Source organism: Bufo bufo, chromosome 3 (genome assembly GCF_905171765.1).
Source record: "Bufo bufo chromosome 3, aBufBuf1.1, whole genome shotgun sequence".
Classification (NCBI taxonomy): domain Eukaryota; kingdom Metazoa; phylum Chordata; class Amphibia; order Anura; family Bufonidae; genus Bufo; species Bufo bufo.
Genome location: NC_053391.1, coordinates 362,228,026 through 362,253,883, shown reverse-complemented (window position 1 = coordinate 362,253,883; position 25,858 = coordinate 362,228,026). Strand labels below are relative to the sequence as shown.

The 25,858-nt window shown below is 40.2% G+C and overlaps 1 protein-coding gene across 8 annotated transcripts in view; it reads left to right on the top strand.

The window, feature by feature from the left end:
* The window catches only part of COL16A1 (collagen type XVI alpha 1 chain), a 237,183-nt gene that overhangs the window by 196,878 nt on the left and 14,447 nt on the right, over positions 1–25,858 (top strand). For 4 of the 8 annotated variants that reach the window (XM_040424536.1, XM_040424542.1, XM_040424534.1 and 1 more), the window contains 16 exons: positions 7,232–7,285; positions 7,524–7,562; positions 7,736–7,843; positions 10,078–10,104; positions 10,213–10,284; positions 10,363–10,407; positions 11,157–11,201; positions 15,401–15,454; positions 17,582–17,635; positions 17,874–17,927; positions 19,047–19,091; positions 19,175–19,228; positions 21,002–21,037; positions 22,030–22,092; positions 24,625–24,696; positions 24,779–24,832. In XM_040424536.1, the coding sequence (XP_040280470.1) occupies positions 7,232–7,285; positions 7,524–7,562; positions 7,736–7,843; positions 10,078–10,104; positions 10,213–10,284; positions 10,363–10,407; positions 11,157–11,201; positions 15,401–15,454; positions 17,582–17,635; positions 17,874–17,927; positions 19,047–19,091; positions 19,175–19,228; positions 21,002–21,037; positions 22,030–22,092; positions 24,625–24,696; positions 24,779–24,832 (876 nt within the window). The remainder of the gene's footprint in view (positions 1–7,231; positions 7,286–7,523; positions 7,563–7,735; positions 7,844–10,077; positions 10,105–10,212; positions 10,285–10,362; positions 10,408–11,156; positions 11,202–15,400; positions 15,455–17,581; positions 17,636–17,873; positions 17,928–19,046; positions 19,092–19,174; positions 19,229–21,001; positions 21,038–22,029; positions 22,093–24,624; positions 24,697–24,778; positions 24,833–25,858) is intronic. The other 4 variants (XM_040424539.1, XM_040424540.1, XM_040424537.1 and 1 more) reach the window with 4 other exon arrangements.

Sequence of the window (25,858 nt, the reverse complement as noted above, 5' to 3'; positions counted from 1 at the left end):
TGCTGCCATGTCCAGGACACGATTTGAGACCATCCTGCAATTCCTGCACTTTAGTGATAACAGCACCTCTCGTCCCAGAGGCCACCCAGCTTTTGACCGGCTCCACAAAATTCGGCCCCTCATAGACCCCTTTAACACCAAATTTGCAGATTTGTATACCCCTGAGCAAAACATCTGCATAGACGAGTCCCTGATACATTTTACCGGCGCCTTGGCTTCAAACAATACATCCCAAGCAAGCGCGCCCCGTATGGGATCAAATTGTATAAGCTCTGTGAAAGGGCCACAGGCTATACGCACAAATTCCGTGTCTATGAGGGTAAAGATCAGACCCTGGAGCCGGTCGGTTGCCCTGACTACCTGGGGAGCAGTGGGAAGACAGTCTGGGACTTGGTGTCACCCTTATTTGGCAAGGGGTACCACCTTTATGTGGACAATTTCTAAACAAGTGTGCCCCTCTTCAGGCATCTGTTTCTAGAACAGATTGGCTGCTGTGGCACCGCGCGACCTAGTCGCCGGGGCTTCCCCCAACAGCTCGTTACCACCCGTCTTGCAAGGGGGGAGAGGGCTGCCTTGTGTAATCAAGAACTGCTCGCGGTGAATCGGAGAGACAAGCGTGACGTTTACATGCTCTCCAACATTCACGCAGACACGACAATCCAAATTGAACGGGCAACCAGTGTCCTTAAAAAGCCCCTCTCGGTCCACGACTATAATTTGCTCATGGGAGGGGTGGACTTCAATGACCAGATGTTGGCTCCTTATTTACTCTCCCGCAGGACCAGACGCTGGTATAAGAAGGTATCTGTATACCTAATTCAATTGGCTATGTACAATAGTTTTGTTCTCTACAGTAAGGCTGGGAGAACAGGATCCTTCCTCAAATTTCAGGAAGAGATCATCGAGAACCTCCTGTATCCAGGAAGTTCCGTGGCCCCAACCACCAGTGTAGTGAGCCGTCTACACGAGCGACATTTCCCCAATGTCGTTGCTGGTACCTCAAACCAAGTGTTACGCCGAAAAAGATGTCGTGTCTGTAGCAGGAGTGGAATAAGGCGTGACACCCGCTATTTCTGTCCTGACTGCCCTGACCACCCTGCCCTATGCTTAGGGGAGTGTTTCCGGAAGTACCACACACAGGTACACTTAGTATAGGGATTGCATGACACAGGACAGGCACACAGGGGTCTTAGGGCCCTTTCACCCAGAGCTGCTGCAAACCTCTCCTTTCACCTGGGACAAAGTGCATAATGTACTTCGCCACATCTCTGGGCGATTTGCGCTTTGCACATTGTCCCATGGCGAAGGAGAGGTTTGTCTTCTAAAGGTAAAAAAATATAAATAAATAACAGGTAAGCAAAAAAGTTAATGTTCCTAAAGTTCAATAAAGTTTATAAAAGTTAATGTTCTGTTTCAAATGTTATATAAAGTTAATGTTAATAAATTTATTGCGTTGTTGCCTGTTTTTTTTTTTTTACCTTCTAGGTGGACCAAGCGATCAACCAGCTGCAGCACTGATGTGCATTCTGACAGAAGCATTGCACTGCTGTCAGATTACACAAAAGTCGGTGTATGCGGCGCTGCAAGACGAGATTTCTCCTCTGCAGTAAAAAAGATACGTTTGCCGAGGCTTATGAGCTGAGGGGCGGTGTTCATATGCTTTGGCAAACACTTTGTATATAAAAAAATAAAAATATTCCGGCAATGATTTATTCATCCACATCGATTGATGTGAATGGAGAAATCGGGTTTGCCAAGGCATACGGGCTGAGTGGGTTTGGATGTTGGGCGGAGCTCCTATGTCCTGGCAGACGCCTTTCGCCTCTTTTTTATTTTTGCACATTTTTTGGCAGAGATTTTTTCATCCACATTGATCGATGCGAATGAAGAAATCTGTGCCGTTCATTTTTTCTTTCAGCCCAGAGGCTGAATGGAAAAAAAATATCTCATTACCCGTATGCTCAATATAAGGAGAATGGCAGAAACTCCTAATGCTGGCCATACATGTAATGATTGCGGAGACCCTCAAATGCCAGGGCAGTACAAACACCCCACAAATGACCCCATTTTGGAAAGAAGACACCCCAAGGTATTCGCTGAGGGGCATATTGAGTCCATGAAAGATTGAACTTTTTGTCACAAGTTAGCGGAAAGGGAGACTTTGTGAGAAAAAAGAAAAAAAAATCAATTTCCGCTAACTTGTGCCAAAAAAAACAAACTTCTATGAACTTGCCATGCCCCTCACGGAATACCTTGGGGTGTCTTCTTTCCAAAATGGGGTCACATGTGGGGTATTTATACTGCCCTGGCATTTTAGGGGCCCTAAAGCGTGAGAAGAAGTCTGGAATCCAAATGCCTAAAAATGCCCTGTGAAATCCTAAAGGTACTCATTGGAATTTGGGCCCCTTTGCGCATCTTGGCTGCAAAAAAGTGTCACTCATGTGGTATCGCCGTACTCAGGAAAAGTAGGGCAATGTGTTTTGGGGTGTATTTTTACATATACCCATGCTGGGTGAGAGAAATATCTCTGTAAATTGACAACTTTGTTGTCATTTACAGAGATATTTTTTTTAACACACAGTATGGATATATGTAAAAATACACCCCAAAACACATTGCCCTACTTCTTCTGAGTACGGCGATACCACATGTGTGACACTTTTTTGCAGCCTAGGTGCGCAAAGGGGCCCAAATTCCAATGAGTACTTTTAGGATTTCACAGGGCATTTTTACGCATTTGGATTCCAAACTACTTCTCACACTTTAGGGCCCCTAAAATGCCAGGGCAGTATAAATACCTCACAAGTGACCCCATTTTAGAAAGAAGACACCCCAAGATATTCCGTGAGGGGCATGGCGAGTTCATAGAAGATAATTTTTTTTGGCACAAGTTAGCGGAAATTGTTTTTTATTTTTATATTTTTTACAAAGTCTTATATTCCACTAACTTGTGACAAAAAATAAAATTTTACATGAACTCACCATACCCCTCACAGAATACCTTGGGGTGTCTTCTTTCTAAAATGGGGTCACTTGTGGGGTATTTATACTGCCCTGGCATTTTAGGGGCCCTAAAGCGTGAGAAGTAGTTTGGAATCCAAATGCGTAAAAATGTCCTGTGAAATCCTAAAGGTACTCATTGAAATTTGGGCCCCTTTGCGCATCTTGGCTGCAAAAAAGTGTCACTCATGTCGTATCGCCGTACTCAGGAGAAGTAGGGCAATGTGTTTTGGGGTGTATTTTTACATATACCCATGCTGGGTGAGAGAAATATCTCTGTAAATTGACAACTTTGTATAAAAAAAAATTAAAAAGTTGTCATTTACAGAGATATTTTTCACACACAGTATGGATATATGTAAAAATACACCCCAAAACACATTGCCCTACTTCTTCTGAGTACGGCAATACCACATGTGTGACACTTTTTTGCAGCCTAGGTGCGCAAAGGGGCCCAAATTCCAATGAGTACTTTTAGGATTTCACAGGGAATTTTTACGCATTTGAATTCCAAACTACTTCTCACAGGCCCCTAAAATGCAAGGGCAGTATAAATACCCCACAAGTGACCCCATTTTAGAAAGAAGACACCCCAAGGTATTCCGTGAGGGGTATGGTGAGTTCATGTAAAATGTTATTTTTTGTCACAAGTTAGTGGAATATGAGACTTTGTAAGAAAAAAAAAAATTCAATTTCCGCTAACTTGTGACAAAAAATAAAAACTTCTATGAACTCACTATGCCCATCAGCGAATACCTTAGGGTGTCTACTTTGCGAAATGGGGTCATTTGTGGGGTGTTTCTACTGTCTGGGCATTGTAGAACCTCAGGAAACATGACAGGTGCTCAGAAAGTCAAAGTGCGTAAATGAATTTTTTTGCACCATAGTTTGTAAACGCTATAACTTTTACCCAAACCAATAAATATACACTTATTGCATTTTTTTTTATCAAAGACATGTAGAACAATAAATTTAGAGAAAAATTTATATAGAAATTTAGTTTTATTTGAAAAATTTTACAATGAAAGTGAAAAATGACATTTTTTTGCAAAAATTTCGGTCAATTTTGATTAATATCAAAAAAAGTTAAAATGTCAGCAGCAATGAAATACCACCAAATGAAAGCTCTATTAGTGAGAAGAAAAGGAGGTAAAATTCATTTGGGTGGTAAGTTGTATGACCGAGCAATAAACCGTGAAATTAGTGTAGTGCAGAATTGTAAAAAGTGGTCTGGTTATTAAGGGGGTTTAAGCTAGGGGGGCTGAGGTGGTTAAAGAATCGGGTTTGTATACATTGATCTGAAACCCGATTCGCTCAACACTTGTTGCCACAGACAATTAAGTCCGTTTTCCTTTGCACCAGTTTTGATATCCCTAATCTGTTCTTATCATTATCACACAAAAAAATCATTTTTTCTATATAAAGAGGCTATGAATTATAGTATACAGGTGCATCCCAATAAATTAGAATATCATCATAAATTTAATTTACTGCAGTAATTAAAATTTAAAAAGTGAAACTCATGTTATATACAGTAGATTCATTACATACAGAGTAATCTATTTCAAGCTTATAGCTAATGAAAACCCAAAAGTTTGTATCTTAGAAAAATACAATATTATATAAATCCAATGAAAAAAATATTTCGTGAATTTTTGGGTGAATATTCGCCATAAATTTGCAAATTTGATAATTCGCGATCTCCAGTCTTAATTTTCTTGATTCTGAAAATTGGCAATCATTAAATTCACAATAAAAATTTTCAATAAAAAAAATTAGCAATACGAAAATTCTCAATCAACACTACTCCGAAAGTCAAAGATATTGCAGCCTTCTCATTGGCCCACAAGCAAGAAGCAGTGAGGAATCATGGGTAGTGATGAAAAAAAAATCTAGAATATTCGCGATTACGAATATATAGCACTATATTCTAGATATTCGCAAATTTTCGAAGTGCCAATATTTGCGATAAAAATTTGTGATTAGAATATTCGTGATCAACACTAATCATTATTAAACCAGGTACTGGTAGTTTTGACAGTGTGTCAGGTGCCAAGTGCTGCTGGAAAGTGGAATCAGTGTCTCCATAAAGCTTGTTAGGAAACGAAACATGAAGTGCTCTAAAATTTCCTGGTAGACAACTGCGCTAACTTTGGACTGTGACTGTGGAGTCTTTACATTTGGACCCCAAGCAACTTGGATTGTGTGCCTCTTCTCTCTTCCTCCAGACTCTGGTAACTTGATTTTGAAAATGAAAAATTTATTTTCATCTGAAAATAGAACACTTCTCACGTTGTCCTGGGCCATGAGTGGCTTGACACAAGGAATGCAACAGTTGTAGCCCATGTTCTGGATACATCTGTGTGTGGTGTCTCTTGAAGCACTGCCTCCAGCCGCTGTTCACTCCTTGTGATTCTCCCCCAAATTCTTGAATGGCCTTTTCTTGACAATCCTTTGAAGACCACAGTTATCCCTGTTCTTGTAAAGCTTTTTCTACCACACTTTTTCCTTCAACTCAACTTTCCATTAATATGCTTGGATACAGTACTCTGTGGACAGCCAGCTTCTTTAGCAATGACCCTTTTGTAGCTTATTTTCCTTGTAGAGGCTGTCAATGACTGTCTTCTGGACAGCTTTCAAGTCAGTAGTCTTTCCCATGATTGTGTAGCTTACTGAACCAGTCTGAGGACCATTTAAAGGCTTAAGAAACCTCTGCAGGTGTTCGTGTTAATTAGTTGATCAGAGTGTGACACCATGAGTCTACAATATTGAAATTTTTCACAATATTAAAATTTTCAGAGATACTGACTTTTGGGTTTTTATTAGCTGTAAAGCATAATCATAAACGTTAAAAGAAATGAAAGCTTGAAATAGATCACTGTGTATAATGAATTTATATAACATGTGACTTTCACTTTTTGAACTGAATTACTTAAATAAATTAAATTCAAATTTAATGAGATGCACCTGTAATGTGCATAGAGGTGTATTTAAGAAAAGGTATCAGTTTGCTTCGTAACATGAATACAATGAAGCGTATTTGTTCATCCACGCTAGTAAAAGTAGTGAGAACATTAAAGGGGTTCTGTACTTTGTTTAAACTGATGATCTATCCTCTGGATAGATCATCAGCATCTGATGTGTGGGGGTCCAACACCCGGGATCCCCGCCGATCAGCTGTTAGAGAAGGCAGCGACGCTCCAGCAGCGCCTCGTCCCTTCTCACTGTTTACCGCTGGCCAAGTGACGTCACAACTTGTATCAACTGGCCTGGGCGGGGCTAAGCTCCATTCAAGGGAACGGAGCTTAGCCGCGCCCAGGCCAGTGATACTAGTCGTGACGTCACTGGTCCTGCGGTAAACAGTGAGAAGGCCGCGGCGCTGCTGTAGCGCCGCTGCCTTCTCAAACAGCTGATCGGCAGGGGTCCCGGGTGTTGGACCCCCGCACATCAGATGCTGATGATCTATCCAGAGGATAGATCATCAGTTTAAACAAAGTGCAGAACCCCTTTAAGTAGCACTTTATATGAAAATATGCAAACTGTGTACACTAAGGACAACAGAATATCCAAAGAATTGAACACAGTTACAATGTAAAGCTGGCCATACACATTAGAGTACTGTCAGCTGCTGATTATTCTGTGACCAGCCAGCCATATTAGTTGTATGGTGATATTCTGACTTTCTTCGATGGCAGATGTTGGAGGAAAGAAGGTGCTGGCTGTTGCATTTCATCATGCCCATTTATTTCGTTTTCAGGAGGGATAAGCTGCCTCTGTGTCTGGCACTGGCTTCTTCCCCTCACCCCAATCAGAACACATGCACACTTGGCTGTTCCAAGAGTATATGTGTAAGGAGTGAATGGCAGGTACAGCTATAAGCCAAAAAAGCTTTCGGCTGACAGCTATCTAATGTCTATGGCTAGCTCAAGCCCTCACCACACATGTTTGTAGTTTTTCTAGTATAACTCAAGGACTTAATGACAAAGTTCCTCAATCTCTGCATAGAATAATACTTTTCCTTTCAGAGTAGAGATTTACAACAAGTATTTTAGAACATATGCAGTGCCTGTCACCTAAATATGGGGGCAGCAATGTTCCCCTTCATTTCTGCCTTGTGTGTCCTTCTAGCACTTTGTTCTTGGAATTGGTAGTAGGTTGTATGGATGTATGGGAGGCACACATTGCAGATGATGGCACATGCTTTAGCCCCAGATTTCTTCCTTGACTGTAGGGTTTGCCCGGACAAAATGGTATGCCAGGACGACCTGGATTGCCAGGAGAACTGGTAGGTATAGAGCGCTGGTGTGCTTCTGCTGTGTGTCAGTGCCACGCTCTCTACATGTACCCCTAACCCCTGTCACACAGAAGAAGTAGGGCAGCTGTGACATGTACACATCTACCCTCCACTTTTCTGGTGTTGCCATCGTGCCATTTTGCTTTGCAGGGTGACTGTGCAGTTATGTGTGTCCCATGTGTCTTAGACCTCCCATACAAATATCTAACCGACTTCTTTTCTTTCATAGGAAGCCCTGGCTGCAGAGAGAACTATTGATATCCTGAAGGTGAGGATATCATAGGGAAAGACAAAAAAGAATGTGAGACTACAACAAAGGTTTAATTTGTTTTAGTGGCCTGTTTTTGAAGTTTGTGTGTCTAGTGGGAAATCCTTGGAACAAAGGACCAGCCACTTTATAGGGGTGATCTAGTTTATCTGATATCGCCCTGCTTCATACAGAATATTTGTGGGGACTGTGCCAATGGGCAGACCACTCCCATCGCCATGAAAGGAGAAAAAGGAGAACAAGGCCAACCTGGGATTCCTGGAGCAGAGGACTGTGAGAGGGTATGGAGATGTGAGAGGGTTTGTGTGATTTGCCTCTGTTGATGCTTGATATTGAGAGGAATTTTATGAGGTATGCTCAGAATGCATTTAACTTTAAAAAGGTTGGCCACCTTTTGTTTGTTTTTCTTACAAATCCTCTCCCCCTGGTCGGACCTGAAAAGGGAAGCATACTTATTTGCTCCTCACCACTGGGTCCCGACTCCTTCAAACCCCAGCCTTCTTGTTGTGAGCATCCAGGTTGACGCTGCTGCAGCCAATGACTGACCGCAGCAGTGATCTGACCCTCTTGCGTCATGTCAACTAGTCACGTGACATAGGGGGGACATGCCACCAGTCACTGGCTTCTGAGGTATCAAAGCAGCAGTTGACTGTGGGGACCCTAATGAGGTAGCCATGGCCAGGGATTGAAGGAGCCAGGACCCAACAGTGAGGAGTACTGTAGGTTAGGGTGCTTTCCTTTGTAGTTCTGGCCAGATCACCAAAGAGACTCGTGAGCTGCATTTTTGCACAAAAATCACAGCTATAATATTTGTAACATTGTGGAAGAGTGAAAAGTATGAAACAGAGGCACACAGTATTGAGAGCAGGGAGAGGGAGAGAGAGTACGCTTAAATGCCAAAATTGTGGCTCAAACTTTCACTGCAAAGTAAGCCAACCGAAAAGGTGATGTAAATTTAGACAAAAATGTCTAATCATTGTCCAAATACATCATCCAGTATGAGACACTGTGAAAATGAGTATGTAGGGTAGGTGCCCTGAAAAATAACCATAGCTTTTTTTTTTTTGTGAAAATCCAGAGAAATGCTTCCTTATATTTTTATGCAAATAAGGCTTTCAGTGCACCATGGAGAGGCCTGCCCCAATTGGTGCACCATCAGCTCTCTCTCCCAACTCCGCCATGCACTTTGGCTGAGTGTGAATGTGTTGTCAATGGGGAGAAAAGAGAGAGACACTGCCATTCACTTCTGACTGCGGATTACCTCTTGGGAAAAGAAAAGGATTAGGAGACAAAATTCAGTTCACCTGATCCTTCTCTCCTTGATAACATCTGTTGGCAGAGAGTTGTGAGCTCCCCACATACAATAAAAATATATGATGATCTTTATTTTCTCAAGATACATAAATCAATATTTCATAAACATTCCTAGCGCAGTTATGCTTATACCCTTTAAAATGCATTTTGTGCCCTTACCTTAAATATGTATTCAAGTGGCAGAACTGGGCATTAGTCTCACATTTCCAGCCTTACATTCCAGAAAAATAATGAACTGGCATGGGTTAGTACGACTTAGACTTTAAGACAAAGAGTGGGCTGTATGATAAAGTGGTGTGGATGTGTGACAAGGTTATATGGCATTTCAGAAGGAGTTGTAGCTGTGTTTGTGTATTGCAGCTATATATGTACATAACAGATGTAATATATGCCATGTTGCTTTAGTACATTGTTTCTAAAGGTGTTTGTTAATGTTGCAACAAATGACTATTGTCCAATTGTCCAAGCAATGTAACTTTGAATAAATGAATAATAGTAATGTACATACTGTTCAGTCCCTTCTCTCTGTCTAAACTATGACGCTTGTATGTGGTATTACTACGGTATTTTTTTTTAATAAAATTTCAGTAATACTACTCTTGAAGCTAAAAAATAACAAGCACACTGATTTTCTGTATAGTACCCATCTAACCAAGCATTGGATCTTTAAAGATTATCGGGGGAATTTATCATTTGTGGTGGTTTTGGTCTCAGTTTTAGTCAGTTTTTTCTTTGCGAGGGTGCACCAAATTTATGAAATGGAACACACAGTATATATTTGGCGCAAGACCAATGTGGTGTACATCTATGTCTGTATAAGTACACCAGGAGGCTGCTTGACGTAGAGATGCAACCGTTTTCGCACATCATAAATGAGACTTAAAGGTGTTCTAATCTGAAATCCTAACCTACTTTTTATACCACTACTGAAACTGGTGAGGCTCACCAAATGATGCACAATTTGACCAAATGTCACAAAAATATGCACCAAATGTTCCACATGGACATCACTTGCAACATTTTTATGCCACAAAACTGCCATAGCAGATTTAATAAATGCCCTTCTATGTTTAAAGACAATGCTGTTATGAGCTTTATGTGTTACAAGTGTCAGTGGTTGTAAACTAATTCAATTAACCCTATAATATGTGTTTCCTTTCTATGAAATAATCTTCCTAATACTTGTTTTTGCACTTTGTAGTGCCTTTCGGAGAAGAATGAGGAAGTGGTAAGAATTTTACCGAGTACTATTTTTGATCAGCTACCTGTGCCATACATACATTATATTTTTTAATACAGAGGCCACACAAAAATCTCAAAATATTCCACACTTTAGGGAGATGAACCCGATTCTGGATGCCCAGGCCACCCAGGTATCCCAGGAGTACCTGGTCTAAAGGGTGAAGAGGTAAGGAATCCGCACTTTGCTGCAGATTACATTTTTGTAGAATCTTCTTAATCTCTTTCTTTGATTTGTCTCTGTCAGGGATCTCCAGGTGCAAGAGGATTTCCCGGCCCTCCAGGATCACCAGTAAGTAATCGCATTTTTCCAAAATACAACAAACGGAAATACTTTTCACATATAATGCTATTGTGTTAGCAATGAGAAATATCATCTTTATACTAAGCAGTACTTCATTCATACCCATTGAATGAATGAACTGCTTGTTCAACATTGGAGAGATCATGAGATATGCACATTTATGTTTGTTGCCTCATACTCCCTCGAAAGCATCTTCTTTTGACAGCTGTTCCACCTCATAAAAGATCAGGTAAAGATTAATCCGCACAGCTGATGTGCAGAATTTTGCTTTTCCCACCTTAAGAGAAGCCATCGAGCTCTTTAAAGGAAAACAAAATTGAATATTTCCTCAATTAGCCTTTAATTGTATTTTCAATTTTCTCTAGACTATCTACTATTTTGAGCAGATTATAATGCAAATATTTTATTAGACAGTGTGTTTCTCTAGTATTGATGCCAGATCACATTGGGTCACTGATGTGAGTTGTTTGCAGACAGAATAACTGAGAGAATATGAGAAATCCTATGAAATCATACATGAAAATTGCAAAATAATGTTATCTGGGTTATTTCTTTAGGAAAATATGCTATCAAGTTCAAAATGTAACATTTAACAACGCTAACAGTATTAATAATAGTGTTGATGCTCCTCTCTTCAGAGGGTTAGGTTGTGTCACTTTCTTGGAAACAGGGTTCTCTTGTTCCTCCTTCCACCGACAGTGGCTTTTGGATTGTGATACCCCTATTTTTTCCCTCAGGGGCTCCCAGGTTTCCCAGGCTCTCCTGGCTCCCCCGGACTACCTGTAAGAATATAACTCTCATCCCACCTGCTCGCTCGCTTATCCTCAATTCCCAATGCACATAACTTCACAAATGCTGTGCCAATAAGCTCACCTCTTGTTGCCACCCTTGATGCGACTTCAAATTTCATCCCTTATGTGCCCAAAGTCTTATCACTTGTGAGACAATCGTTTTCCCTTGTGTTTCAAAATTCACCATCTTTGTCTGAAAATCTTCTCAAACTGCCACATTCCCATTCTATTTTGTCTGCTTATATTGGAGGTACAAGTAGGTGTGTGTAGATAAAGAACTGAATAGCAAGGAACAATACAAGAACGGATAAGGTATTATAAGTAGATCAGAGATGTAAGAATGTTTTGGTGTAACAGTCTACACATAGTGGTTTTAAAAGCTAGCCAAGCCATTTACATAAATCGGGAGTATTAGAAATTTGAACTTCATGATGAGTTTTAGATTTCCACTGAAGGTTTCAGATGTGATCTACAGAACAGAAGCCATCACAATGAAAGTGCAGTCCAGTCTGCAGGCAGCATGTTATAGTGCAGGAGGAGCTGAGCAGATTGATTTATAGTTTTGTGGGAAAAGGTTCAGCAAAACTTGTAAATTATTAATTTATCTCCTAACTCTGGAATTAGGAGCCCAGTGGGAGGTCCTATTAAGTGACTAACAGCTATCTCTATATACATAGTAATAGAGGGAAGGCTGTCGATCCTTTAGTAGGACGACCACTGGAATCCTACACCCATTATTAGCAGATATACTCTACTGTTATACTGAATCTTTTCCCACAAAACTAAATATCAAAACTATTCAGCTACTTCTGATCTATAACATCCTTTCTGCAGATCGTATTTGCACTCCTCAACATTGAAATTGAAACACCAAGGAGGAAAATTTGTGGAATTATGGAAATCACAGGATCAAAAGATATGTTAATGATATGCAAAAGATAAAAAATGGAAACAAAGAGGGCGATTTATCAAGGATGGTATTCCCATACGCCAGTTTTGATCACCCTTCGCTGGAATAAGATGAGCCTAGTTTATTAAAAGGCAAATGCCTGTTTGCATCTCTGGCACTCCATGCATCAAGAACTGAAATGTACACCAGCCAGGGGCTGAAGTATACTTGAGCTATAACTTATACCGGTTTCTGGAATAAGTTATATTAAATCCGTCAGGCTGTGCTAAGCCCCACTCCCTCCTGAAAAGCCCGGTCCGTTTTCATTGCCAGTTTAGAAAAGTGTCAAGAAACTTAAAATTATGGTGCATATATGGCTTGCCATAATTAGCAACCTTTTCACGCCACAATGGTGGCATAAAAGCTTTCATAAATTACCCTTAAAATATTCCAAATATCCCAGTTTATTCAGTATCGAGTATGAGCACAACGCACAGAAAAACACAAATTTACACACCTTGGCATGCTATTAATCGTTTTCTGAGGAATGTTCTGCAATGCTTAATGCACCTGGGAATGCAAATCATCAAGATCAAGAAAGATGTGCTTGATGGGAGACAAGTCTTGAGATGCTGCAGGCCATGGTATTACATTTAGGACACAAAGGCTGCTCACAGTAGCATGACCACTATGTGACCTGGTGTTGCCCTGTTAAAAAACAGTGCATGGGACACTTTGAAGAAATGGTTGTACCACTGGTTCCATGACCAAATCAATATAACGCTGAGATGTTATGGTATATAAAATTAAGACTACAGGGTCTGGCTACTGTAAATTATGCCACCACACACCATAATCCTGGCAGTAGGACCAGTATTATGTTATTTTGTGAAGGCCTCTTAATGGCATTGACCGTATGGTTTCCAGACCAAGCTATCACTGTGTCCAAGACAAAACTTCATCGCTGAAGTGGATTATGAGGTCAATGGATCACCTGTTGCTGGCTGTCTGGCTCATAGCCCAATGTCATGCAAAAACCTTAGAATAGTTTGTGTAGACAATGCTTGCAGCCCTAGGCTTGGAATGTGACATCCAATTTCACTTGCAGTACGGAATGGATCACTATGCACCATTCTTCTAAATAGACGATCTATCCATGCAGAGTGTCGCCTCTGTGGACCTTTTGCTGTCATTTGAGTGAGTTAGTTCTCCCAAACACTGGGAGATGCCCCATTGAACAGTGATGACATCTCAGTCAAGGCGTATAATGCTCTGCCTGAGTGATAAACCAAGGTCTTTCAGTTCAAGGGTTCTGTCCCTCTCACTTTGCGACAAGTGATGATAACTGACACGTTGATGAACAGGAGGCATTGCACAATCATCCCACACAACTTGATTTTTGAGGTCTCATGTGGGTATAAAACTTTGCTTTTAATTTGACTATTATGCCCTTTCCACATACGACAGATTGGAGCCAGGTGCTTTAAAATGTAATCATCTGCAGATCTTAACAACACCAGCTACTTCCTCGATTTGCATAAACTTTGCTTGTTCTTCTTGGTGTTGCAATTTCAATGTTGAGGTGTATTATTTTCAATGTGTCAGGTTTTCTATTACTACTTTTTAGTAATGTTTTTCCATATTACTCACAATTTTTTGTATGGATTTGTATGGAGTTTCATTCAGGATCCTGTAATGGCCATAGATTTGGTCCTCAACATCACTATAGAGTATGGGCTTCTTAGACAAATAGAAAATGCCCAGATGTATTACTGTACCTAGTAGCCTATGTGAGATCTGCTGGAAAACCATGAGGGCCAGATTTGGCCACCACATACTTTATGTACAGTACATTGTATGTCCCCCATGAACGTCCTACCCCACCTTTATATCATTTTGCTAAGCATTATGTCACTACTATAATGTTATAGCATCATCCTGTCCTCCCATGTTATGTGTCCCTGTGAGCCCAATGTCTTATTGTCCTAGTCAAGTCTACATGTGTTTGTTGACCTAACCTAGCTGTTTCTGCATCTGTTTTTGGTGAATGGGATTCCTTCATTCTGCCATCTTTGGTGTACCTTTTACTGTACCATATATCCGGGGTCTGTATCAAGCAATCGGGCTATGATAACACCTGCTTAAAAACCATTGGCAGATGAATATTTAATTGATCTGTTCTAGGAGTTCTAACTCAATGACTTTCATGTAAATGTCATGTAGAACTCAAAAGTGCATCTGTAGGAATATATTTTAATCATCATTCCAATATTATATTTGATTGAAACAGCTTACAGCTGTTGTTGGGAACCAATACTTAAATATTCTAAAACATAATATGCTATCTACTCCAATTAAGTATAGCCTGATACATATCCCTACATCCTTTTGTAACTGTAACTGGTGTTATGTACAGTGTACAACCCCGCACTTGTGTTACTGATATTCTTCTCTGGTTAAATCTCTAACTTCTCACCTATTTAACCAATAATTAGCCTGATGCTAATCTTGACTTTTCATTCAGATTAAAATTACAATACATGGCTATACCAAATACCAGAATATCTTCCACTTGAAGGTGCATTCTTCAAATTGTTATAAAAGTTTTCTTCTAAGTTTAAAAAAATATTGTGACATATAGAACACCCACACTTGATTAAAATCATGTGTCATTGTAAGCAAGTGTCAATATAAAAATCCAATTTCCAGGTAAGGTACCCTCCTCTAACCATGGAAAATGGGTAAGTATTAAAGTGGTCCTCCGGGCTTTTAATATTGATGACCTCAGGATAGGTCATCAATATCAGAATGGCGGGAGTCCGACACCCGGCACCCCCGCCGATCAGCTGTTTAAAGAGGAGGTGCCGCCGTGCCAGCGCTGCCTCCTCTTCACTGTTTACCTTCTCGCCGTCGCCTCTGCAGCGGTGAGCAGGTGTGATTACACCTAACCGTCCCATTCATTCCAATGGGACGGATCATTCCCATACACTTGTATAGGAGCAATCCGTCCCATTGAAATTAATGAGACGGCTTGGGTGTAATTACACCTGCTCACCATTGCAGAGGCGACGTTGAGAAGGTAAACAGTGAAGAGGAGGCAGCGCTGGTGTCGGACTCCTGCCATTCTGACATTGATGACCTATCCTGAGGATAGGTTATCAATATTAAAAGCCCGGAGAACCACTTTAATTCTGCTCCAAACACTGGGAAATAAGCTCCAGATTAATGGTATTATCTGGGGTTTACTCCTAGGGAAAATCATCAGAAAGAAATATATACCATATTTATTTTATTTTTCAAGGGTATGCAAGGGGAAAGAGGACCACCTGGGCCTTATGGAGAAAAAGGAGAGCAGGTAAGACATTACTGACAGGATTTTGGTCAGCATTTTGTATCAGAAGCTGTATGCCAAATCCAAGAGAAAGTGCAAAACTTCTCTGTAGGTTTCACTCTTGGTTTTGGCTTACAAATACTGACAAATTCCATTAATTTTAAAAATAAAGGGAAAAGACTGAAGAAAGTATTCACACCAGTATAAAGGTGAAATTGTAGTCTTGAGATTGTAAAAGGGAATGATGTGGGTTTCATGTGTATACTGGTATTTTTTCACACTTCACACACCAGATCACTTATGATTATGTTTATGCAAAGTACCGTCTCCAAAACTCTGAACCTAATTAAAGTAATAAAACATTTTTATTGTTTGGATTTTGAAAAGGATGCACTGCTTGAATAAGCCTTACACGAGTGCTATTTAAATACTGCAAATATCAAAATACTTAATTTTATGTGCCTATATTTTTTTAATTGCAAAGTAGTACTTTACTAGCATCAATAATTTACATTATAGAGGTAACAAGCCAAAAATCTGTAACATTTCTTATCATCCATTTAAGTTACTATGATGCTTATCTATGTTAACAAGGGGTGTCCCCATTTTTTTTTTTGCAGTAAAAGTTTTCTTAACTTTTGATTTTTTTAATAAACATACAAAGAGATTAAAAAAGTCAACATTACAAAAATAGCCTTGCAAATATTTGACATTAAAGGCTATGTACCTTTAAAAAAAAAACTGTTAACCATTGGTGGCAGAATGGCTGAATATTTCTAATAAAGGCCAATTGAAAATAAGATTTTTAGCCAAAAATTAGTAAAATGCAATCATAAACAAAAATTTTCTCCCGAGGGTGTATATAGCCTTTAAGAATTTAAATGCTATGAACAGAAAAATATATTTGAGGTTTACAGAATAAAAACAAACTACAGTAACTGTGATATAGAAAGCTGCCTATATACAAAGTATACAGCTCACTTTACAAATAGCAAAGATGCAGAAGTCAAAACCAGGAGTGAATTCCGAAAGGAGAAGTCATATCTGTGCTTGAAGGGGTTTTCTGGGAATTTCACACTGACCTATCCTCTCGATAGGTCATCAGTATCTGATCGGTGGGGGTCTGACACCTAGGTCCCCCGCCAATCAGCTGTTTGAAAAGGCACCGATGCTCATAGTAGAGTTTCGACCTTCTCACAGCCTTCCCTAGGTCAAGTGACGTCATGTTCATCGGTCACATGGCCTAGGTGCAGCTCAATCCCATTGAAGTGAATGGAGCTGAGCTGCGACACTAAACACAGCTGCTATACAATGTATGGTGCTGTGCTTAGTTTGCTGAGAGAAGGCCATAGTGCTACTGTAAGCACTGGTGCCTTTTAAACAGCAGACCCCCACCAATCAGATACTGATGACCTATTCAGAAGATAGGTCATCAGTTTAAAACTTCCGGAATACCTCTTTATTACTTTCTTTACTTTTATGATCCACTCCTGATTTTGGCTTCCAAAACTTTATCAGGAAACCCAAATGTGTGGCCATATCTTAAAACTGTAGAGCTGCATAACTGGACAGAAGAAGAGAAAGAAAAGCTGTACAGATAGAGGGAGAGGGGATAAAATCACAACAAAAACTTTTAGATTTTTTTTTTCTTTCTTGCTAAAAAGATACCCCTTGTTTGAACCCACAGTGACAGTTCCATTTATGCATTTTGGGTCTGATACATCACTTAGCACTTCATAGCCCATCAAAAAATTGACAAATATAAATTATATTTCTCTCATAAAATGTATAAGGAACACTTTTTTGTTTTATTAAGGCACACTCAGATACTTGTATAAAGCCTCATGCAGACGTCCGTGGAACACGGTCCGTGAGATACTGGACTGGCATCCTCCTGAGTGCAGGAGCGCATGGCGTCATTGGTTGCTATGATGCCGTGCGCTTCATGCCGCCACTGCTGTACAGCAATACACTCCAACAGATTATACGAGTGTATTACTGTAAAGCATCGGGGGCACGAAGCGCACGGCGTCATAGCATCCAATGACGCCATGCGCTCCTGCACTCAGGAGGATGCCAGTCCAGTATCTCACGGACCGTGTTCCATGGACGTCTGTATGAGGCTTAAGTTTGCTTCTTTTATTAATTTAGGGACCCCCTGGTCTTCCTGGATATCCTGGAAGTTTGGGCTCGCCAGGACTTCCTGTAAGTAGATAAAACCATAAAACAGTCACATTTTGTCCTAATATGTCCCGATCCATATGTAAATTGCAAGATTATATATTTAGTCTTATGCAACATTACTACTAATCATTTTCATTTAGACAGTGCCAAGATAAAATGTCAAGTCAAGACATTATGTTGGGATTTTAGTGCATCAGGTAAAAAAAAATATTCTCATGTGGTGTTATATGGCTGAATGCACCCAACTTATGCTTTTCAGGGTAGTAAGGGTGAACGAGGATACACTGGACCAGCAGGAGAAAAAGGAGAATCGGTAAGTTATGATGATGCTGTACAGATTTGTTTAAATTTACAGACAAGACCTCCCTAATATTCGCTTCACGTTTTACACACAAATGGCAGTATATGCAATAAAGTTAGGTGCATTATCTGGAGATATATTTGACTATATTCATAAACTGCTATGCAGCAGAAATAAAAGAAAGCCTAAAAAAAGTTAACTTCCCCTTAAAAAAGAAAAGTAATCTTTATAACAGATGGCAACTGAATATAGTTTTTGTTAGATCTCTGTCAAATCTGTAAAAAAAAGTTAAGTGTTGGTTTGCACGTGCATGCTTGTACGAATAAGACATTGCACTGGAGCATTGTATCTCAGTAACTACTTTTACTTGATTTCTTATTAGAGATAGGCCTCATGCACACGACCGTGGTGTGTTTTGCGGTCCGCAAAACACGGATGGTGTCCGTGCGCATTCCGCAATTTGCGGAACGGCACGGACAGCCTTTAATATAAATGCCTATTCTTGTCCGCAAAGCGCAGACAAGAATAGGACATGTTACTTTTTTTAGCGGGGCCACGGAACGGAGCAACGGATACGGACAGCACACGGAGTGCAGTTCAATTTGGTCCGAATAAATTGGGTCTGCATCGAAAGTGCACTTATTGTCCTAAAAAGTCATGTATGAAACTCTGAGGTCTCCTAGGATTGTATCCAAACCTTTTCAAGCTCTTTAACGCCAGGACAGCATTAGTAATGTAAAAGTGACAGCAACATATATGACTATGGGTAAATGATAGCTGGTGCTCACAAATAGCCTGTTTAAAAACACATTGCGCTGTTGTATTTTTTTTTTAAATACAAAATGATCCAAAAATGATCCTATTTTGGTGGAAGTTGCCTTTATCACTGTCTTCTGGCCTGTAAAATGGTGGTTGCGATTTTGTGAGATTTATGAGGGACAAATCCCCAAAAAATCGGGTTCACTGGAAACCCAAGTTTTGAGAAAATTTGTCATGAATTTGGTCCGTTTAAAGTGGATTTGCTCATTTCTATTTCTTCTTCAATTTCTGTATATTCTTTTATGAATATTTTCCAAGCATTTTTTTAAAATATTACATCTGTATATATTTTTTTCCTTTTTAAAACATAAGGGTCCTCCTGGTATTCCTGGCATTCCTGGGCCTTCTGGACCAGCGGTAAGATCTTAATTCTAATTTTATTTTCATGTGCTTGCAAATAATAATCAAATATGTGACAGGACTGTAATATACTTGTTCAGGGACCAAGAGGAGAAAGAGGACTCTCAGGAAACTCTGGAGAGAAAGGTGATCAGGTAAGTAGCTGCTACATTGAATGGTGTGCCCCTCTATTGTCTTTTTTTGTACTGGATATGTTGCACTATTGTGTGCTAAGCTAGACATAATGTGATCTCAATGTTTATTTAAAGAGTAACTATATTTTACAAAAACATTTCATAGATCACAGAGACATATTAATGTTTTGTTGGATGGGGTTTGAGAGTTGAGACCCCTGCCCATTTCTAAAACGAGGAGTTAGAAGGGTTAGCTGAGTGCTGTCTCTCCCCACTGTTGAAGATGAAAATGAAGATGGCTTTAATATAAACTTTATTTGTCCATTTACATCTTCAGCAGTGAGGAGAGACACTTATCCCATAAGAATATGGATCCATGGGGGGGTCCAACCTCTGTGATCATGAGAATTGAGGTCTCTAAATTCCTATGTGAATAGAGCAGTAAACCACATGCAATGGCCACTGTCCAATTCAATTCTATTGGATTGATGAAGAAAGTGCTTGCTTCTAGTTTCTTCAGACCCATAAAAGTGAACAGAGTGGTGGTTACACATGCGCACAGCTGCAACTCTGAGACCATGAGTCTGGCGAACACTGAAGTCCCTAGTGTTTGTGGGAAAACCCTTTAAATCTTAATTTAAAATCTGACATTCTAGTAGTGCCTGCCATCTTCATCTCATGTTGTCTCATTGTTTAGCTTTCTCTGAACTGGCATGTATATCCATTATCTTCAACACTGTTGAAGTACATGTTCTGACCAAATTGTCCTCTTCACATAACAGTTACATTTTCCTAAAATGTTTTTAAAAAACTGGGATTAGAGCATTATACCTGTGTCACTGGCATCCTTTGCCCACCACTGTCCCGCTTCTCCTAGTGGGCATGGGCACACTACTTACTCAGCCTGCTTCTCCTTCTGTTTGACAGTCCGGGTCCACACTCTGTTTCTCCCTATGTGGCGCCAGTTCCGGTCGCTGGTGCTACCAATGAATCCTGTTGCAGGCCGCCTGGCCTGTTCCTTTGCACGCTCAATCCTGGCCTCTAAAAGGACCAGCACATGTCCAGTTCTGTCCCCAACCTATGTCTGTCAGTCCTTGAATACTTTAGGTACCTTCCCCAGTGGGAGGGTGGTGAGCTTTAGCTTCCTAGTCTAGATACCAGCAAAGGTGTGAATTTCTGCCTGACAACTGACCCTGACTTCTAATCACCTGTCCTGACCTTAGCCTGTTAACCATATTACTTCATTGCCGTCTGCCTTCACTACACATATTGCCTTCGCACCAATGTGTCAACAGCAGTGGGAATATCTTAGGAGGTAGTGGCCTGGTAGTTCCCCCACAGCAAAGTCCAGATCCCTGTACAGTGGTTAAAGGGTGAATACTAGGGGACTGCCAGGATAACGCCATTAGGGTTAGCCCAAAGCCTAGCTGGTTGGTTGGTACAGTGGGTCCACAACCACCGTCAATAACAAAACCTGCAACCCGTTTTGGATTTGATCCAAGTTTTACAAAACAAGGCTACAAATGCACCATGCAATGTCCCAGCATATCTGCATCCATGCAGCCCTAATCTCAATAAATGATATCATATCATGACATACATATATCTAGTCCAGTATACAACATATTTCATTAACCTTTATTCCAGACATTTTCAGATGTTCTCCCTGGGGTCTCACCTGCTAACCACAAACTCTTAGCATTGATAAGGACAATTCTAGAATGGGTATGAGGATTATGACAAGTCATTCACAGTGAATTTTACTGTAGCTTATCTCTTTCTTTGTAATCACAGGGATTCCCAGGTCCACCTGGACTCCCCGGGCTTCAAGTAAGTAATTACAAATAAACTTGTTTTTCTAATAGGTCTGTAAGGCTGAGTTCATACCAGCATTATGATTACCGTTGTTTTGTTCCATTAGAGGAGCATAACAAATAAAATAACTGAAGTCTTGGATTTGGCACATAATTGACTCAAAGAAGTCAAAAAAGATTGACAGATTGAAACCATTGACTATAATGGGGCCTATTCAGTTTTCATTTAGGAGCCTACTTTTTTAGCAAAGAAAAGGTCCTGCATGAAGGACTTTTTTCTAAATTCTTCATGGAATTTGCAAAAGAGGGCCATCGAATGAAGTCTCCAAAGCAGATGTGAACATGCCCTGACTGTTCATGTATAGTGAACAGTGGATTTTAGTGTCTATTTAAAGGGAGTCTGTCAGCACTTCTGACCATGCTAAACTGTTGACAGCACTAGGTAGAGGCTGGGGAGAGCAGTACAAACTAAATAGCATAGCATATCTTTAATTTTACTTTTTTGTGAATATAATTTTTTTATTTTGCCAGATTCTGTTTCTGTAAGTGCCCCAGGTGAGGCTTGTGAAATGCACTTTGCCCTCTGAACTGAGCTGGTTCACAGTCCTTCCCCTCAGGGAGGGTTTGAAACGCAATTCAGAGAGCACTTCACAGTGAAACACTCCCTTGGGCACATGCAATAGCAGAATCTAGCAGAATAAAACTTCATATTAACACTACTCCAGATGAGAAAAGCTCCATAAAGGGTATGCTTGAACTGTTCTGTACGGCCCCTACCTAGTGCTGTTTAACATGGTCAAAACTGCTTACAGATTCCTTTTAAAAGAGTTTATGGCCGCAAAATATTTATACTGCATATTGCGGTGTATTCCCTTTTCATACATTTCTAATACCCTTTGATGTAAAGTAATTTCTTATTAATTTGACTGGGCACCCAGGAACTAGTATGGTATTTGCATTGTATTTGTGACTATGAGATCAAGATATCTAATTATATCCTAATTTCAGGGACCCCCCGGATTTCCAGGAAAACCAGGCTCAACAGGACCACCTGGGCCACTTGCTGAGAAGGTAATTTTTACTCATATACAATGCATTTGGAAAGTCTTCAGACCCTTTCATTTTTTTAACATTTTGTTATGTTGCTAAAATAAAAAATATACATATTATTTTTTCCCCCATCATTCGGTGCTCAATACTCCATAGTGAGTAAGTGAAAACAGAATGTTAGAAATAAGTATTCAGACCTTTTACTCAGCACTTAGTTGAAGCACCTTTGGCTTCAGTCTTCTTGGGTATGATGACACAAGGTTGCACATCTGGATTTGGGTATTTTCTGCCATTCATCTCTGCAGATCAGGATGGGGACGGGGACCGTTGGTGGACAGCCATTTTTAGGTCTCTCCATAGATGTTTAATTCAAGTCAGGGCTCTGGCTGGGCCACTCAAGGACATACACAGAGTTATCCCTAAGTCACTCCTCTGTTGTCTTGGCTGTGTGCTTAGTGTCACAGGATCTTGTTGGAAGGCGAACCTTCAGTCCAGTCTGAGGACCAGACCCTAAGGTTTTCTTAAGAATATCACTGTACTTTGCTCCTTTTAGCTTTCCCTCAACCCTGACCAGTCTCCCTGTTCCAGCCACTGAAAAACACCCCCACAGCATGATGATGAGACCACCATGCTTCACTGTAGGGATAGCATTTTGCAGGTGATGAGCAGTGTCTGGTTTCCTCCAGACATGACACTTAGATTTCAGGCCAAAAAGTTCAATCTTGGTTTAATCAGGCCAGAGAATCTGGATTTTCACAGTACTTTAGGTGCTTTTTTTGTAAATTCCTGGTGCATTTCCATGTGTCTTTTACTGAGGAGAGGCTTCTTTATGGCCACTTTGCTATAAAGCACATATTGATGGAATGCTGCAGTGATGGTTAATCTTCTGGAGATTTCTCGCATCTACACACAGGATCTTTACAGGTGCAAATACTTTTGTCCATGTGGAATTTGAGTTTTCCCTAAATTTGAAAGCATTTCTAAAATTCTGATCCTAGTAAAAAATTAAGTTGATTTGCACATAGCTCAAACAAATGTCCCATCTACGAACCCTCTCACCTCACTTTACACCCCTCTAATTACTTCGATCACATGGGCATTCCCATTTAATGTAAGATAATTCATATAAAATTATCTACCAGTATACCGCCACACCTGTGAAAACACATAGATGGTTCCCCTCCATCTCCGACCTTTGCTAGTAAAAAACGTTAGATGGTTAGACCATAATGGTCTGACGCTGAACAGCCATTTGTTGGTGCAGTGACAGGACCATTGGGTGGGTGAAGAAACTTCTTTATTGAAAGGCTAAAACTTCAGTTAGGCAACGCATATCGGAGCTCTAGGGCTTCTTTTTCAAGTCTGGTTGCAGTAAAGATACTGTCCTGTCAAGCCACAATCCATTTGGAAGAGCCACTCATGGCTGATGATGTGCTTAATCACAGGCCTCAACGGTCACATCTGCTTAAACGCTAAATTCACAGCGTTCAAGCAGAAGCGACCACTGAGACCTGTTATCGGGACCAAGCCACTTCCTAGTCTTCCGGGGATTGGAAGTGGCTGGGAACGGAGCAGCAGTAGACAGGTGAGAACCCCTTTAAAAACATTTTTTATTTATTTATGAATGTGAACTTGCAAATAACATTTAAAAAAATGCATAAAGTTATTATAGAGCTAATTTCTCAGTAACAAAACACTCCTTTATCTAACATACAATCACTTCAGGGCTATACTTTGATTAATTCAGCTTTGACTTACTTAAATACATCATAGAAATAAAAGGACATTAGAACTATTATCTGCATTACGCATAAAATGTGTTGCTAAAGCGAATCTGTTCTGAAAATATGCTTCACTATTTAAAAACAGCATATTATCCTGACAGGTCTGCTGAGCCATTATATCAAATGGCATGAAAATATTGCCAAGAATAAGAACCAAGAAGAAAGTACAGAAAATAATTGTACACTGTATGCATGAGCATGAAGCTTGCCCAACCTCCCAAACTCTTCTCGGCTTATTGCCCCCTCACCACTAATTGACAGCTCCTGATGTATATGCCTGTGCACTTTGACAGCTGTGAGATTATCCTTAGACAGAAGTAATATACATTTCTGTTACCTATCATTTAATTAATTGCATTTACAGTAAACATGAGTAAGTCTAGCCATGGTTATTCCTAATCTGTCCAAACAAAGCCGATTGACCATCATCTGGTTATCACTAAGCATTCTCAAACCCTTGAGTCTGGTGGAAGGCACATCTGGCCAAGCATTTTACTTGCAGTGGTTTATGAATGGACATGCAATACATGGACAGGTCAGGTACAGAGCACTCTTGCTCACAGGCAGTGTTCTGAAAAAGGAAACAACCCCTTTAAACCAACTGTTGAATATTTATTAAAGGGGAGAGAAGATGGATATGAAAAACTAATTATGTTGGATTATAGAGAGTTATTCAGTACATTATATCCAGTGTTGTGTAAAGGTTTTCTTTTATTGTTTTCAAACTCATGACGTTATGTTATTTTCTTATGCTCTTATCTTTGTAAAGGGTGCAGAGGGACAACGTGGTTCTCCTGGATTAAGTGGTCCACCTGGATCTCCAGGGTCCCCCGGAATACAGGTATAAATACAGCTGTTTCTTAGAGAATGAATGTGTGATGTACTAGAATACCATTAATATAATTATGTATTAATATATATAGGGTCCACCTGGCATTGAGGGTCTAGATGGAAAAGATGGGAAACCTGGCTCAAGGGTATGTATCAGATTAAAATGTATAGTTGTAAAATGAATTCTATCACTCATATTAAGAGGATTGAGAAGCTCTCTTGGTGTGCAAAGCAGAATATTGCTATCTCAATCCCCAAGATGCAGCATGATAACTGTCATATTGACAAATATCACCCCAATTTTCCCAGTAGCGTGCCCATTTGGCCCTATTACATATACATGATGACTTGCATGTCTGAATAGTTGACCCATTTTATTCTGACTTCCTGCATGCTTCTCCTTCATTATGGTGTCAGATACAACTTAATTGAGGAGACTGTAGGTTCAGCATTACGCTGCCATTCTGTCACTGGTGCCTGAGAATTGTTCTTTACCCCTGCAGCTTTTTGAGCCACTTGTACACAGTGGGCCAGATTTTCTAATGTGTCTTTTCCTAACATCTGTCTAAAAATGTGGTGCAAATTAGCACATTCTGGTGCAAATATGATTTCTACACTTTTTTCAGTTTTATAAAAAAAAAACTGGTGCTTCAATAGAAAGGGGCATGGTCTAAGATGCACCATTTTGCACCAAATTTGCACCACAATTCTAGCGTACAATTCTGTCTCAAAGTAAGCCAACCAATAGTTGGTATAGAGACAGACGAAAGCGTCTATCCCTGCGCCACATATACCATCTGACCTGAGCAGCTGTGATAAATCTGGTGCAGGTCTAGATTCCATCTATAGCAGTGTTCCTCAACTCCAGTCCCCAGGGCCCACCTGCTTGTCATGATTTGAGAATATCCCACAAAATGAAAACCTGTGGTAAGTCCAGATGCATTGACACGACTTATATCACCTGCCCAATACTAAAGAAATCCTGAAAACTTGACCGGCAGGTGGGTCCTGAGGACTGGAGTTGAGGAACACTGATCTATAGGATTAGTAAATCTGGGCCTGTGTCTGCACCACTGTATTAAAAATGTAAAGGTGCAACATATTTGAAATCATTACTTTGTGCACCCTTACCTGAAGTCACTGACGGCGCCCTAGAGGGTCACCTATCCTAC